At 43.7% G+C, this 18,696-nt stretch overlaps 1 protein-coding gene across 1 annotated transcript in view; it reads right to left on the bottom strand.

The window, feature by feature from the left end:
- Positions 1–18,696, bottom strand: part of rxfp1 (relaxin family peptide receptor 1) — a 176,199-nt gene that overhangs the window by 8,607 nt on the left and 148,896 nt on the right. Inside the window, exon 16 of the mRNA XM_039752700.1 lies at positions 5,052–5,462. Within this exon, the coding sequence (XP_039608634.1) occupies positions 5,052–5,462 (411 nt within the window). The remainder of the gene's footprint in view (positions 1–5,051; positions 5,463–18,696) is intronic.

Genomic DNA, 18,696 nt, shown 5'->3' with positions numbered 1-18,696 from the left:
ATGGAGACAATGCTTCTTTGCCTTATTTTTTTTTTTCCTTTTCCTACTCGCTCATAACATTCTCAAACACACGTAATCCAATTCAGGGTTGTGGGGGAACAGCAATAATCCTGGCTTCATCAGGCACAAGAAAAGAATCAACCATGGACAGGGTGCTAGTCCACTTTTCTGGCTAAATAACCTAAAACACCTTCAGAGTATGAGATGAAGCCTGAATAAATTGAAAGTGTCACACTACATGATAGGCAGTCACCGGCACGTACTGCAACTGTCTGCTAAATAAAGCCAACAACTGCAAATATCTGGAAAAGTCATGCAGTGTGGGCTTCAGAAAAGGTTTTGCTGTATCCAAGTATCAACTGCACATCTTTAACTGTTCAGTCTTAATTAACGAATACTTTGTAAATTTTTTACATAGTTATGAAAACTTTACATTTTATATATATATATATATATATATATATAATATATATATATATTTTACATATGTCACGAGGGCAGCATAATGATATTATAATAAAAATATGTACTTTAGAAACCAATTGCTGCACTTACTACAGGTTAGAACAAGTACAGATAAAATCTCAGGTCAGCTAGCAGGGGAATACAGGTGGGCTGAAATGAAAGGTTATTAACAGGTCGGCACAGCCTGGAATGAAAGAGATGGGTAACACTGATGACACTCCTCCTCTTCCCCAATCTTCAGGAGGACAGCATGGGCTGGAATGGGGACTGAACCTACCTGAGCCGAGTCGTGCCAAAACTGGACTGGAATGAAGCAGGGAAGTCGGCCTGCACAATGATATCCCATTGGTCCCGGTGGTACATCAAGGAAGAACGACCAACATAAAGACAGGGTAACAAAGAAACTCTGTCTTGACTACAGTGCCACCAAGGACAAGGCCAGACAAGAGATTAATTCAACTTACTAAGACAGAGGGTCACCTGGTAGTAAACATATTGGATACAAGATGAACTGCTTCTTATCAGGTTGTATTATTTTACCCACACTCATGTTTGTATTTCGGTCATATATGATGAATACATTTATAACTTTCTCTCCTGCCTGTTCTGGTGCTCTACCTAATTGCCTGGTGTTACAGCTGTAACAGAAAGGGAGACATATTGATCTACAGTAGCAGTCGATCCTGACAGTCTGGTAAGAATATGGAATTTCTGGCGTTCTGAAATGGCCTATGTAATAAAGAGTCAAAAAGGAAAAATATTGTCACCTTAGGACCCCCCTATGACAAAACAAATATAAAGAGTATTGTTAGTATTTGCTCAGGCATTCACTCAGAGTCACATCGATCAATTAATTTACAATGCGTGACTTTAGGATGTGTAGGAAACTGGAGTACACCGAGAAAACATGAACATTGAGAGAAGGCTTTAGTTTCTAAGACAACGAAGTAATCACTAAGCCAGAAACCAAAAGAAATGTAGTGGATAGCCAATTGGAAAATGTTCCAAGCAAAATAAGAATTGTAGTTATGAGAACAATAGTCAAAAAGCTGAAATTCTTATGTAATTATTTTTAACTAACCTATGCTTACCTGTCAGAGACTGGTAATAAAATAAATGTAAAAACAGAGATCTTTGTGTGTCTCAACCTCTCTCTCCTTGTGTTTCCTCTCTCAGTTGCATTCCCATAAAGCCTGCTTCTCAGACTCTTTTATTTGAAAGGCATGGGTGTCGAACTCCAGTCCTGGTGGCCTGCAGTGGCTGTGTATATATAGTGTGTATATATATATATATATATATATATATATATATATATATATATATATATATATATATATATAAACTGCTCAAAAATTAAAGGAACACTTTGAAAACACATCAGATCTCAATGGGAAAAAGAAATCCTCCTGGATATCTATACTGATATAGACTGGGTAATGTGTTAGGAACGAAAGGATGCCACATCGTTTGATGGAGATGAAAATGATCAACCTACAGAGCCCTGAATTCAAAGACGCCCTAAAAATCAGAGTGAAAAAATTATGTGGCCTGCGAGTCCATTTTGCCAAAATTTAATTGCAGCAACTCAAAATTGTACGCAGCACTTTGTATGGCCCCTGTGTTCTTGTATACATGCCTGACAACATCGGTGCATGCTTCTAATGAGATGACAGATGGTGTTGTGGGGATCTCCTCCCAGATCTGCACCAGGGCATCACTGAGCTCCTGGACAGTCTGAGGTGCAACCTGGTGGCATTGGATGGACCAAAACATAATGTCCCAGAGGTGTTCTATTGGATTTAGGTCAGGAAAGTGTGGTGGCCAGTCAATGGTATCAATTCCTTCATCCTCCAGGAACTGCCTGCATACTCTCACCACATGAGGCCAGGAATTGTTGTGCACCAGGAGCCACTGTACCAGCATAGGGTCTGACAATGGGTCCAAGGATTTCATCCTGATACCAAATGGCAGCCAAGGTGCCTTTGTCAAGCCTGTAGCGGTCTGTGTGACCCTCCATGGATATGCCTCCCCAGACAATCATTAACCCACCACCAAACTGCTCATGCTGAATGATGTTATATGCAGCATAATGTTCTCCATGGCTTCTCCAGACCCTTTCACTTCTGTCACGTGCTCAGGGTGAACCTGCACTCATCTGTAAAAAGCACAGGGCACCAGTGGTGCATCTGCCAATTCTGGTATTCTATGGCGAATGCCAATCGAGCTGCATGCTGCTGGGCAGTGAGCTCAGGGCCCATTAGAGGACATGGGGCCCTTGGGTCACCCTCATGAAGTCTTTCTGGTTGTTTGGTCAGAGACATTCACACCAGTGGCCTGCTGGAGGTCATTTTGTAGGGCTCTGGCAGTGCTCATCCTGTTCCTCCTTGCCCAAAGGAGCAGATACTGGTCCTGCTGATGGGTTATGGACCTTCTATGGCCCTCTCTAGCTCTCCTTGAGTAACTGCTTGTCTCCTAGAATCTCCTCCATGCCCTTGAGATTGTGCAGGGAGACACAGCAAACCTTCTGGCAATGACACGTATTGATGTGCCATCCTGGAGAAGTTGGACTACCTGTGCAACCTCTGTAGGGTCCAGGTATCGCCTCATGCTACCAGTAGTGACACTGACTGTAGCCAAATGCAAAACTAGTGAAGAAACAGTCAGAAAAGATGAGGAGGGAAAAATGTCAGTGGCCTCCACCTGTTAAACCATTCCTGTTTTGGGGGTCATCTCATTGTTGCCCCTCTAGTGCATCTGTTGTTAATTTCATTAACACCACAGCAGCTGAAACTGATTAACAACCCCCTCTGCTACTTAACTGACCAGATTAATATCCCATAAGTTTCATTGACTTTATGCTATACTCTGATTAAAAAGTGTTCCTTTAATTCTTTTGAGCAGTATATATATACACACAGTATACTAGCTGTCCCCTACAGCTCTGCCCACGTAGTAGTAAAACAGGACAAACATTTAAAATCAATAAACAAACAAGTATGGGTGCTAAGCAGAAGGAAAGGATCAGTCCAAAATGTGGCATGGGGTAGACAGACTCGAACAGAGGCTGGCATATGAGTGAGGAGGGCCCCGCCCAACTCCTGATGTCATGCTTCCCCCTCCCCTCGACCCTCAGCCTGCCTCAAATTAGTGTGAATATACTATGAAAGAAGTCACAAAATCAACCTGAATTTTCAAGCAAATTATAGAAAAAAAACCTGAACTAAATCTGTTAGGTAGTTCTCTCATGAAAAGTGAACAAACAGACATTGGATTATATATACTGTATATATATATATATATATATATATATATATATATATATATATATATATATATATATATATATATATATATATATATATAATAGTTAAAATAGTTTTACTGTCAAATAATGCAAAGAGTACGTGCCACGTGTTTCGCCCTAATTCTGGGCTCATTAGGCATACACACTCACTACACCCCCTCTCGGGAATCAAACCTCGGCCGTCAGCGCTAGAGGTGAAGCCATGGCGTGTGGTTCGTTTATTTGACAGTATGTAGATCGGGGCAATTACATTCAAGGTATTCGTAGTCTGAATCACAATCTGATTGCATGGGTGGTTACCTATCAGGTAATGCTTGTGGTTGGTTAGCAAGTCGGCTAACATCCACCACGGTGCCCTCTTACGAATGCCTTGAATGTAGTTACCCCGATCTACATACTGTCAAATAAACGAACCACACGCTGTGGCGCAACGCGAGGGGCTTCGCCTCTAGCGCTGACATCCAAGGTTCGATTCCCGAGAGGGGGTGCAGTGAGTGTGTACACCTGATGAGCCCAGAATTAGGGAGAAACACGTGTTGCATACTCTTTGCATTATTTGACAGTAAAACTATTTCAACCATTCTATGATCTGCTTCTTGCAACTGAAAGAGGGCACCATGGCGGACGTTAGCTGACTTGCTGACCAACCACAAGTGTTACCTGGTAGGTAACCACCCATAGAATCAGATTGTGATTCAGACTACGAATGCCTTGAATATATATATATACAGTGTCACGCACGCGCGAGTAGGAGACCGCGGACTGATTCGACCGCACCTGGGAATGTGTTCGCCGGCAGGGAATGGTGGGGTACTAACTTTCTCTCTCTGCTTCCTCATAGGAAAAAAGACCTCCCTCCCTCATAGCCGGGTTTTGACCGCAGTGCGGCACTTCCGCCCTTCCTCCGCCATCTTGCCCTGACGTCACCCTTCCCAGCCACCCTCACGGTCCTTCCCAGCATCCCTCCACTTCCGGCTCCTCCCCAATAAAATGGCCGGGACGCCATGCTTCGGCGTCGCGTTATGAATGTTTATTTTGACTGTATAACAAGACAAACGATTATTATTTTCTGTACAATATACGGGGCTGGCGAACCCCAAAACTTGGTGCTGTCTCCTGTTGCGTGTTTTACAACAGGTATATATATATATATCGAGAGAGATATGACTGGTCCAAAATATTGTACAGGTAGCTAGGATACATGGGGGTGTGGGTGTAAAAGGTCAACTGTTTCCGAAAGGGACATAACAGGAATGCTGTAAAAATGCAGATATGTACTCACCAAGAAAGATCACAACAGAGTATACTTGTGACTCCCATGTTTCTGAATGCTCGGAGTGCAGTGGGAAACAAACACCATTGCTGCCATAGAAATTCTTAAAGAAGTCTTTGCTGGCGAGTGGAATGAAAGCAATCACAAAGCCTAATATCCAAATAGCCACCAGTGTGCTGACGGTTTGGCACTTTCGGGGCGTTAGGTAGCGGAAGGGGTACACTATACAAATGTATTTTTCCAAAGTTAGGTACGTAAGTAAAAGCACAGAGACTTCAGTTGACAGCATTGCTAAGGAGCCCACTATCTGGCACTGAACGCTGTCCATCCAGATCTGAGCATGTCTGTTATACTCTCCTCGATACTTGAGGTCAAAGGCACCAATGATAAACAGGTAGACTCCCATCAAGCAATCAGCACCTGTAATGAAAAGAGAAGAATCATTTCAGTGTTTTTTTGCATTAAATTATAGGTGTGAGTCTTTTTCTAGTAGCATTCAAGTAGTAAAATACATGGCTGTCAATGCTCTAAATCAGCGTTTCTTAAATATTTTTCTTGTGACACAATTTTGCCCTTCTTCGAGACTTAGTCCATGATGATTGTCAGATCCAGTAGAGGTCCCCCTTGGTTAATCACTGCCAACTACCATAGTGAGAGGGCTTGCTCATTGGTCCTTTGGAGAATCTCCATGGACAGTCATGGCGGTGCAAAGCTTAATCTGCTCGTGGCGACCATAATATAATTCAAAAATGCGACCTTTGCCATTTAATACAATGGTGAGTCACGACCCCACATTAGAACATTAGAACATTAGAACAATCTAGACGAGAACAGGCCATTCAGCCCAACAAAGCTCGCCAGTCCTTTCCACTTGTTTCCTCCAAGAAAACATCAAGTCGAGTTTTCAAAGTTCCTAACGTCTTACTGTCTACCACACTACTTGGTAGCTTATTCCAAGTGTCTATCGTTCTTTGTGTAAAGAAAAACTTCCTAATGTATGTGTGAAATTTACCCTTAACAAGTTTCCAACTGTGTCCCCGTGTTCTTGATGAACTCATTTTAAAATAACAGTCTCGATCCACTGGACTAATTCCCTTCAGAATTTTAAACACCCATGCATGACCCAAAAGGTGGGAAACCACACACCATTTTGGGTTTTGCGACATAAATAGTACGTTCTTAAAACTCTATTACTCTTAATACTGGGTTTATCATTATTGACTTACAAAGAAAATCATAATACAAAACATAGAATGATTAGGATTAAGGTGCTAGCAACAGAGAACAAGATATAAAAGAGCAAGAGGGACTCGTACTACTACTATATAATTATTATACACGCAGCTAGACCAAGACACAAGTCAGTATCCAAAACTCAGTGTCAGTACAACAGTAGATATCCTATAGAAGAGACACTAAACAGTTCCAAAATACTGAATAATAAGGTGTGTTTTAAAAAACACGGAAAAATTGGGTAAAGTTTGAATAACCAAAGGGAGATCATTCTACAGCTTTGAAGCAAGAGTGAAGAAGCATTGACCAGTCATGGCACATCTGTCAAGAGGAAGGACGATCAGCCAATAGGCAGAGGTAGAATGGAGCATTCATGAAGAGACATACGGAGAAACCAAGGGCTGGAGATCTTGAGGAACAGAACCAGTCAGAGAAGTCAAGACTACAGTTTTAAAATGGATCCTTGCAACACCAGCAAGCCAGTGACAAGACCGAAGCAGAGAATTAGTAGGGGTGAAACGAGGAACAGAGAGCATCAGTTGAGACGCTGCATTCTGGAGGAGCTGGAGAGGACTGACAGCAGTTGAAGGAGGCACCACCAGGAGAATATTGCAAAAATTCTGCTGAGAGCAAACCAGTGACATGAACAAGGAGTTGCATGGGATAATTAGTGAGGAAGGGTCAAATCCACTGAATATTATGAAGAAAGAAACAACAGGACTGGATCTTTGAAGAAATGGATTCAATCTTTGAAAGTGAGGAGTCTAGAGTTATGTCAAGGTTCCTAATGGTGAATGGGAGACATCTTTAAGTGCAATGCTTAATAAATGTGGGGAAAGGAGAATCAGAAGGTTAGTACAGGCTTTCTGATCTTGAATGTTTAAGTTTAAGGTGATGAGCATTTATCCAGGATGAGACTACAGAGACAACTAGAGATCTGGGGCCTCATGTATAAACGGTGCGTATGCACAGAAATGTTGCGTAAGAACTTTTCCACGTTCAAATCGCGATGCATAAAACCTACACTTGGCGTAAAGCCACACACTTTTCCACGGTACCTCATGCCTTGTCGTACGCAAGTTCTCCGCTCGGTTTTGCAGACTGGCGGCACCTAGTGTCAAAGCAATGGTACTGCTCCTCTGTGATTACTCATTATTTTCTTGACGCGGCTTTATAAATACACAGAAACTAACTGCATATTGTTTATTAGTATAATGCATCTGATTGTAATTAACTCGTAACAATATAATGGTCCAGGGAACAGCCATAGTATTCCAAATACCATAACTGCTTTAGCGTTGTTACTCTCACTTCTCCTTCTTCTTCTTCTTCGTCTTCTTTCAGCTCCTCCCGTTAGGAGTTGCCACAGCGGATCATCTTTTTCCATATTACTCTCACTGCACGACTCGGAGTATTTATATCACTGTATCTGAGTGTGAATCACAGCAGCAGCTGATCGGAAAGAGAATTATCGGTATACAGCTTTAAGGACACGCTGTCTCAGCCACTGCAAAACATTTTAAAGCCTTTCCTGTACAGACCTCGCGGTTCAGAAACAGTTTCATCCCAAGAACTATAAACGCACTCAATCAATTGCACCTTGTAGAACTGTTTTACTTATAAGTACAATCACCCCACTGTAAACTTGCACTACAGTTATAATATCTCACAACCTGGGCCACTTTATAAAGCGCGTATTTACATATGATGACGATATCATTTTTAAGGTGAAATGCAGCAAAATATGTTTGTTAAATTATACAGATAAAACTTTAACTTCATTTTAATAATCTATATTCTTCACTGGGAGTGTCGTGAAAGATAGAATAATTAAACATGTACTACGAAGATATTTCAATGTTCTTTAAACGTTTTGAAGAATCGGCGCTAAACTTACAGATGGCTTAACGTCTATTACAGAGCTGATTATGTGGCGATCGGTTACTTGGGGAAAGAAAAGCACTGACTGCAGTGACGGCTACGCCAATATATATTGAATATAAAACAGAAAGAGAAAATAACAACACAGCTAAAAACACAGCGACAAATTTCGGCAAAAGATAAATGCTTGTCATGAGCACGAGGCGGCTATGCAGTGTCCGCAACGGACGTGGCCATCCACCGTGATAAGCTACCTTACTGACGGGCGGGCAAAGGAGCCACCGATTCTTCCTCTGCCCAGTGCCACCACAAGCCCAGAGCCGCCCCTGAGTACTGCTGCAATAAATTATTTCATCGAAGTGAAACACATGTTTAATAACGTGCTTTAACTCCTATCATCATGAAAATGACATCACATATACATCTCAGTATTTTAGTTATTCAGAGAGCTGTAATATCACGAATGTAATTGATTCTGTGTGCAGTTGGAGGAAGAGAGCCAGTTTAAGAAGCAAGTAGTGATTCACACACATAGATCACATACGAGTAGAAGATCAAATACAAAACAAAGCATTTAACATGCTACTTTAATTACGATGGGATTTGAGAAACTGATTAATTAAACGATTTTAAGATGAAGTTTATGATGTTCTACTAAATGACAAAATAAACTACGTGATTAAAGTGGAAATGTCGAGATTGAAGTTGACATTTCGTGCTTTTTCCCCACTGTGTGCCTTTTTCTCTGTACCCTAATAAGCTTTCATATGACACTCAGACAGTGGGCTTACAACTCTTCTTTTCACGGCAACTTTGATATGTGACTTCTTTTTTATTTCCGGCACTGTGCGATTTGTGAATGTGAGCTTTCAAGTTTCTCCAACACGCTAAGTCACTCGATCAACTTCCTTTTGTTGATTATACCATGGTTTATTTGAACAAATAGTATGTTTTTCCTTTGCCTCCACTTGGTATTCGCTGAAATTCTTATATTTTCCCTGTGCTTTTTCCATTGTCTTTTCACAGAAGGCTGAGCTTAAGGGCGATTTATATTGATTTGCATATTCAAAGAGGCGTAATTCTGGGAGGATTTGGGGCGTTACATAATGCGCGTGCACGAGCGTTAGTTTTTACGCTGATCGGGATTTATGTAGCGGAAGAACGTGGAAGTTGGAGTACGCACAGATTCCTGCATCTGGATTTTTCTGTGCGTAAGCACATTTCAGCTTTTGTGCTTACGCCATGTTATAGTGCGAGTTCTACGCACGGCGGTATACATGAGGCCCCTGGACTGAAACCTGTGGGATGTAAGAAGGAAATAAGAAGAAGGTCTGTGGATCATCAACACAGAGGTGGTAGGAGAAGCCTTAAAAAGAGATGACATTGCCTAAGTAGTGACTGTATACTCTTAAAAATAATGGCTCTTTAATGGCCCGTTATGGATCTTTACTGGTTTGTGTTCCTCGTAGAACTATTGCTTGACCAAACACAATTTTATTCTGGGGAAAGGTTTTTGGCATATGAAGTTAGTTCTTTGTGCTTTGAAAAAACTTCCTAATATGATAGAAAAAACGGAAGTCTTTAATGTATGGTAGGCTACCTAGCAGGACTCTAACAGATTAAGAAAGCCTAGACTTAACCCGTGTTATTGTATACTGTACAGTGAGAGTCCTTTGAAAATCAGGAATCATTGGAAATTCATAGATCTGTTACCAATTTTCCATGGCTATTTACTGTATGGAGCCTGTTACCTTAATATATAAAAGTTCTTTCTGGAACCTTCATTTAGATGGGTCTTTTGGAAACCAAAAATGGTTCCCCTGTGGCATCACTCTAGCACCTTTATTTTTAAGAGTGCAGAGAGGAAAGAGTCGTGGACTCAACACTGATCCTTGAGGTACACCTATGGACAGCTTCTGTGGAGAAGACAAGGAGTTAGACCAGAAGTCACAACAGGATCAGTCAGAAAAGTAAGATGTGAACCTGTCCAAAGCAGAACCATGGAGTTTAGATAGGGAAGAGATAGGGAAGGAGTTAGCAGTACTGAAAAATGATGAAAGTCCACGGAGAATAATAACAGATGAGACAGAAGCAGCTCGAGCAGATTTTGAGTATTTGTGACTGAGAGCAGTGAAGTCTTGGTGGAGTGACTCTTGCAGAATCCAGATTAAAGGGGTCAGAGAGAAGAGAAGAGAGTGGTTTGTGGAATATCCATTAATCTTGGACAGGAATGGCACAAGGGTGACAGGATGGTAATTCGCAATGGCAGATTAGTGCAGAAAAGGTTTCTTGAGAATAGGGATCACATGAGACTTCTTAAAATCAGTAAGGTGTTAAAAAGAGAAGAACTATAGGAGATCAAGAAGGGAGTGATGGACTGAAGAACATGTGAAGGACGAGGGCCCAGTGCACAGGTGGTGGGTCTGTGGTTACAAAGCGGGTCAGAAATGTCATTTACAGGAGAGGAGGAGGAGAGAGAAGAATGACACCAATGTCAGTCCGAGGATGTGTGAGGTGCCTTGACCACAGAGTAGGGTCTCTCCTACTGAATGCTCAGGGAGTAGAAGAGACTAAATCACTCCGGGAGATTCCATAGAGATGCAGATGGACAATGGTGGGAGATGGGAACAGGGCACACTGGGTCCCAGCAGATGGCAAGGGATGACAGTAGGGACACGAGATAGTTAATAGTTAACTGGGTTTGCAGGAAGACATCTCCCATTGCTGAGCATACTGTAGATGGTAAGCAGAGGAAATGTCATTTTAGATGGATGCTCTGAGGCTTGTGATGATTTTTAAGGATAAAACCTAACTTTGTTTTAACCTTGGATTTTAACTAGTTTGATGGATTGTTTATTTATTGAATTTTAACCTCCACTTGATTACTGTTTTTATTATTTACTGGATGGATTTTGCACTGCACTATTTGCACTTAGACTGATGGGAAATGAAAGCATTTCGCACATTTGCACGGATCCTGTTGTTCTGTATCCTTATTCGCCCTTGTCCATGTTGATACATGACTATCAAGAAGTAAATGCCAGCTGCGAGCAAAGCATGTATCACAAGATAATAGTTCTTGTGCTTAAGGTGATTAGTTTCTTTTAACATGTGAAGAAAGAACAGTGCTTATATTTAACTGCTTTTTGTGGAAGGCATCAGTATTGACTTTACATTTCTTTTACACTTTGATGAGCCATTGGCCATTCATTTTTCAATTACATTATAGATAAAGGGTATAATCAAAAAATACCACTATGTGCATTTGATATGCCATTGTATGTATCAGACCTACAAATATCTTTACCCGTAGGCCTTAATGCACTAGCAGAATTTCAAAAGCCATCTGGACTCAAAATCAATTTGAATAAAAGTGTGCTTTTTCCAGTGACTTTCCTAGCACTCCATACTAGCCTGGGCATCTATTTATTCATTTTATCAGAACAGTTTAAATATCTGAGGATAAACATCACAAATAAACATAGATATATAAAGATTTTCTATCCATCCATCCATTATCCAACCCGCTAAATCCTAACTACAGGGTCACGGGGGTCTGCTGGAGCCAATCCCAGCCAACACAGGGCACAAGGCAGGAAACAAACCCACGGGCAGGGCGCCAGCCCACCGCAGTATAAAGATTGGTTTAAACACAATTTTGCTATCAGCATGGAAAAAATCTAACAAGATGTGAACAGATGGTCTGCCCTCCATTTTCTCACATTAGAAGGCAGAATGAATACTGTCAAGATGAAAATCCTTCCCAAGCTTCTTTTATTATTTCAGAACTTTCCTATATAGATTGTCACATATTGTCGCATCTGTGGATCACTCTCTGGGCTCACCTGAGGTTTGCACTACAACCCCGGGTGAAGAGGGAGAGCTGGCACTAACCTTCTACCTTTCTATTTCTTTCGCAGAACAGAGAAGACGCCCAGTGAGGGCAAATGACTCCGCCCCTTCTGGTTCACCACTTAAATGAATCCCGAAATCATTTGAAGGAGATGTTCCTTTTAGAACAGGACACACTGCAGGATGGAGATCTTATCTGGTGATCCAAGAGCAATAAATACCTAGCCTGACAGCTTTATGTTTTGTCTTGGAACTTTCTCCTACCATTACATCCTTAGCAGCCATTTTTTCTTCATTTTCTTTAGTTGGATTAAATGGGGTGACAGGGTTGGCACCCCAACATTTATTCCTGGATCTTGTAGTCATTTTATGCAAGCACAACATTAACAAATCATTCTTTAAAAAAACTAGACTAAATTATAAACTAATTCATCTGGAATTTGAGACGTCCACGCATTCAAAAGGCGACTCTACAAAGCAGAAGGTGGCATGGCACTACCTAATTTTCAGTTTTTTTTACTTGCTTGAAAATTTACACAGTATAAAGACCTGGAAATTGATGCAACTTGATGAATTTAAACCAGCCTGGTCTGTAATGGACAAAAATACTGCTCTACTTCTTTAAATGCACTTCCTTGCGCCCTATCCATCCATCCATTATCCAACCCGCTTTATCCTAACACAGGGGACGGCTGGAGTCAATCCCAGCCAACACAGAGCACAAGGCAGGAAACAAACCCCGGGCAGGGTGCCAGCCCACAGCAGGGCACACTCACCCACACACCAAGCACAATTTAGGATCACTAATGCACTTAACCTGCATGTCTTTGGACTGTTGGAGGAAACCCACGCAGACACAGGGAGAACATGCAGACTCCACGAAGGGAGGACCCAAGAAGTGAACCCAGGTCTCCTAACTGCTAGGCAGCAGCACTACCACTGCGCCACCGTGCCACCCCTCCTTATGCCCTAGTAAATATTAATTATCGTCAATATACCAATAATCCAATTGTCTACCAATCGATCAGAATATAGACCCAATGCAGGATGCACTTCAAGGAAGAGAAGCTTTTATCTGTTGCTCTTCTACGTGATAATCACCTTTTTGAACCCTCTTAAACCTAATAATTGTTTAATCTTTGGAAAATGTCCAGGATTAAAACAATTAGAGAACTGCATATAGGTAATGATTTGCATATCAAGAACAATTATGCTTCAGATTTAACCTCCTCATTTTCCCACTATTTTCAAATTAGAAATTTTGCTGAAAGAAACCTACCCCATTTTCCATTCCTTAATACACATTTCTGTTCTAGAGGACATACTGATCAGTCTTGAAGACTCAGACAGCATCTTAAGAAGATTTAAAAACATCTTAAAGTCTCTTGCCTTCAAAGATACTAGAGTAGGGTGGGAAAAGGATCTAACAACTAACAACTCAGAAAAAGAGAGGATGTCAGCCATGCATAGAATAAACTCTAAAGCTCTATATGTGCAAATCACTCAATAATTCAACTTTAAACCTTTCATCGATCACACTTATCTCATTTATAATTGTCCAAAATGTCCCCTAGGCAAGATCCAACCTGCAAGCATTGCCATCTAGCTCCAACATCACTAGGCAACATTTTGGGAATGCATCAAACTAACATCATTTTGGACAAAGATCTTTAAATGCTTATCAGACTTGGTGTTACAATCACTCGTAACCCTTTAACAGTTGTGTTTGGTGGAATCCCAGAGGGGCTTAAAGTGAAGAAGGACAATTTAATAGTAAATGGCGATACCACACTAAAAGCACGTGGACTTAAGAATCCCAGCCCACATTTTATTCACTCACCAGCCATTTTATTAGGTACACCTGTTCAACTGCTTGTTATCGTCTATTGTCTAATCAGCCAATCACATGGCAGGAATTTATTGCACTTATGCATGTAGACATTGTCAAGACAACCTGTTCAAACCAAGCATCAGAATGGGGAAAAAGGTGACTGAATTGACTGTGTACGTGAAATGGCTGTTAGTGGCAGATGGGCTGGTCTGAATATTTCAGAAACTGCTGATCTGCTGGGATTTTCATGCACAACCATCTCTAGGGTTTACAGAGAATGATCTGATAAAGGAAGAATATCCAGTGAGCATCAGTTCTCCGGGTGAAAATGCCTTGTTGATGCTAGAAGTCAGAGAAGAATGGCCGGACTGGTTTGAGCTGATAGAACGGCAACGGTAACAAAAATAACCACTAGTTACAACCAAGGTATGCAGAACAGCATCTCTGAATGAATAACATCTCAAACCTTCAAGCAGATGGGCTACAGCAGCAGGAGACCTGACTATGTGCCACTCCCGTCAGCTACGAACAGGAAAATGAGGCTACAATTCGCACAGGCTCACCAAAATTAGACAATAGAAGAATGGAAAAATGTTGCCTGGTCTGATGAGTCTCGGTTTCTGCTGTGATATTCAGATGGTAGCGTCTGATTTTGGCGTCAACAACATTAAAGCATGGATCCATCAGGCTGGTACTAGTAGTGTATTGGTGTGGGGCATATTTTCTTGGCACACTTTGGGCCCCTTAATACCAACTGTGTATTGTTTAAAAGCCACAGCCTACCTGAGTAATGCTGCTGACCATGTCCATCCCTTTGGCTTCCACAGTCACTTGATCTCAATCCAATAAAGCACCTTTGGGATGTGCTGGAATGGGAGATTCCCATCATGGAAGTGCCACCGACAAATCTGCAGCACGTGCATGATGCTATTATGTCAATATAGACCGAAATCCTTGAGGAATTCTTCCAGCACTTTCTTGTATCTATGCCACGAAGAATTGTGGCAGCTCTGAAGGAAAAAGGGGTCCAACTCGGTAGTAAAAGGGTGTACCTAATAAAGGGGCTGGTGAGTGTAACTCAGTAACTGGTGTTCTATACCAGGGGTGCGCAATGTCGGTCCGGGAGAGCTACAGTGGCTGCAGGTTTCTCTTCCAACCCAGTTTCTTAATGATAAAACAATTATTGCTGATGAAACACTTATTGCTTAGATGACATTTTGATGCTTCATTGTAGTGGTCTCGCTCGTTAAGGTTCCCCACCATCGATTGCTTATTTCAATCTTAAACAGCTGCATTCATTGTTTTAATGGCTCCTTATTAGCAATAAAATGTAAATGACAAAGCAGCCAGCAGTTCTCCATCCAGTGTGTTTTCATTTATATCTGTGTGTGTTCATCATGCACTCTTTGATTTAATAAAACATGTAATAGAAAATGTGACAGACAGAAAATGATCTGTTTTAGGCTTCAAATCATTTGGATGATATCCTTGGGAGAGGAAAAAATCAACGATATAAGAACCTTACATTGCAGACTAAGGGCTCATTTATACTTCACGCGACGCGACTCATGCTGCAGCGGACGCTCCTGCTACGCAAACGTTGAAGTGTTTATACTTTGCGTACTTTACGTAAATCTGGGAGTCCACCAGGTGGCAGTGTGAGATATTATCACGGTGAGAACATGTTTGGCTTCTCTGTGTTGTGAATTGCCTAAAACACCTATTAAATTCCGATAACACCTTACCGCAATATCTGTGAAAAGGATGTTTATTGATTAAATCCATCAATCCAGGGATGTGTCCATTCTAACAAGCATTGGGCACGACTGAGAAACAATCCCTGGACGAGGTCTCCGCCATCGCAAGGTGAATACAAGCACACATACACTAGCGTCATTTTAGCGGCACCAAATCCCCAAATCTGCTTATCTTTGGAAGGAAACCGGTGCACAGTGTGGAATCCAAGCAGGAAATACCAGCAACGTAACTCCCTGCGAGACAGCAGTGATATTGCCACCGTGTCACCCCCATGTGTGTAATTATTAACAGTATTCATTATTTAAATGAAATTATATGTAAAATGTAACATACACACTTTAATACATTTCATCATGAAAGTGATATCAAGTATGAATCTAAAGATTCTAAATGTGCAGAGAGTTGGAATATCCATCCATCCATCCATCTCTTCCGCTTATCCGAGGTCGGGTCGGGGCAGCAGCTTAAGCAGAGAGGCCCAGACTTCCCTCTCCCCGCCACTTCTTCCAGCTCTTCCGGAGAATCCCAATGCGTTCCCAGGCCAGCCGGAGACATAGTCCCTCCAGCGTGTCCTGGGTCTTCCCCGGGCCTCCTCCCGTTGGACGTGCCCGAACACCTCACCAGGGAGGCGCCCAGGAGGCATCCTGATCAGATGCCCGAGCCACCTCATCTGACTCCTCTCGATGCGGAGGAGCAGCGGCTCTACTCTGAGCCCCTCCCGGATGACTGAGCTTCTCACCCTATCTTTAAGGGAAAGCCCAGACACCCTGCGGAGGAAACTCATTTCAGCCGCTTGTATTCGCGATCTCGTTCTTTCGTCACTACCCATAGCTCATGACCATAGGTGAGGGTAAGCGTAGATCGACTGGTAAATTGAGAGCTTTGCCTTACGGCTCAGCTCCTTTTTCACCACGACAGACCGATGCAGAGCCCGCATCACTGCGGATGCCGCACCGATCCGCCTGTCGATCTCACGCTCCATTCTTCCCTCACTCGTGAACAAGACCCCGAGATACTTGAACTCCTCCACTTGGGGCAGGATCTCTCCCCCAACCCTGAGAGGGCACTCCACCCTTTTCCGGCTGAGGACCATGCTCTCGGATTTGGAGGTGCTGATTCTCATCCCAGCCGCTTCACACTCAGCTGCGAACCGATCCAGAGAGAGCTGAAGATCACGGCCTGATGAAGCAAACAGGACAACATCATCTGCAAAAGCAGTGACCCAATCCTGAGTCCACCAAACCGACCCCTTCAACACCCTGGCTGCGCTTAGAAATTCTGTCCATAAAAGTTATGAACAGAATCGGTGACAAAGGGCAGCCCTGGCGGAGTCCAACTCTCACTGGAAACGGGCTCGACTTACTGCGGCAATGCGGACCAAGCTCTGACACCGGTTGTACAGAGACCGAACAGCTCTTATCAGGGGTCCGTACCCCATACTCCCGAGCACCCCCACAGGATTCCCGAGGGACACGGTCAATGCCTTTTCCAAGTCCACAAAACACATGTAGACCGGTCGGGCAAACTCCCATGCACCCTCCAGGACTCTGCTAAGGGTGAAGAGCTGGTCCACTGTTCCGACCAGGACTAAAACCACACTGTTCCTCCTGAATCCGAGGTTCACTATCCGACGGACCCTCCTCTCCAGAACCCCGAATAGACTTTTCCAGGGAGGCTGAGGAGTGTGATCCCTCTATAGTTGGAACACACCCTCCGTCCCCTTTTAAAGAGGGGACCACCACCCCGGTCTGCCAATCCAGAGGCACTGTCCCGATGTCCATGCGATGTTGCAGAGACGTGTCAACCAAGACAGTCCTACAACATCCAGAGCCTTAAGGAACTCGGCGATCTCATCCACCCCGGGCCCTGCCACCAAGGAGTTTTTGACCACCTCGGTGACTTCAGTCCCAGAGATGGGAGAGCCCACCTCAGAGTCCCCAGGCTCTGCTTCCTCATTGGAAGGCATGTTAGTGGGATTGAGGAGGTCTTGAAGTACTCCTCCCACCACCCATAACGCCCGAAGTCGAGGTCAGCAGCGCACCATCCCCACCATATACGGTGTTGACACTGCACTGCTTCCCTCCTGAGACGCCGGACGGTGGACCAGAATCTCCTCGAAGCCGTCCAAAGTCGCTCTCCATGGCCTCCAAACTCCTCCCATGCCCGAAGTTTTGCCTCAGCAACAACGAAGCCGCGTTCGCTTGGCCTGCCGGTACCTATCAGCTGCCTCCAGAGACCCACAGGACAAAAAGTCCTATAGGACTCCTTCTTCAGCTTGACGGCATCCCTCACCGGTGTCCACCAACGGGTTCGGGATTGCCGCCACGACAGGCACCACCACCTTGCGGCCACAGCTCCGTCAGCCGCCTCAACAATAGAGGCACGGAACATGGCCCATTCGACTCAATGTCCCCACCTCCCTCGGACGGGTTGAAGTTCTGCCGGAGGTGGGAGTTGAAGCTACTTCTGACAGGGGACTCTGCCAGCCGCTCCCAGCAGACCCTCACAACACGCTTGGGCCTACCAGGTCTGACCGCATCTTCCCCACCATCGAAGCCAACTCACCACCAGGTGGTGATCAGTTGACAGCTCCGCCCTCTCTTCACCCGAGTGTCCAAGACATATGGCCGCAAGTCCACGACACGACCACAAAGTCGATCATCGACCTGAGGCCTAGGGTGTCCTGGTACCAAGTGCACATATGAACACCCTTATGCTTGAACATGGTGTTCGTTATGGACAATCCGTGACGAGCACAGAAGTCCAATAACAAAACACCGCTGGGTTCAGATCGGGGCCATTCCTCCCAATCACGCCCTTCCAGGTCTCACTGTCATTGCCCACGGAGCATTGAAGTCTCCCAGCAAAACGAGGGAATCCCCAGAAGGTATGCCCTCTAGCAACCCTCCAGAGACTCCAAAAGGGTGGATACTCCAAACTGCTGTTGGCGCATACGCACAAACAACAGTCAGGACCCTTCCCCACCCGGCGGAGGGAGGCCACCCTCTCGCCCACCGGGTAAACCCCAATGCACAGGCTCCAGTCGGGGCAATAAGTATGCCCACACCTGCTCGGCGCCTCACCGGGGCAACTCCAGAG

Source organism: Polypterus senegalus, chromosome 4, assembly GCF_016835505.1.
Source record: "Polypterus senegalus isolate Bchr_013 chromosome 4, ASM1683550v1, whole genome shotgun sequence".
Classification (NCBI taxonomy): domain Eukaryota; kingdom Metazoa; phylum Chordata; class Cladistia; order Polypteriformes; family Polypteridae; genus Polypterus; species Polypterus senegalus.
This window is presented reverse-complemented; position numbering and strand designations above follow the sequence as displayed.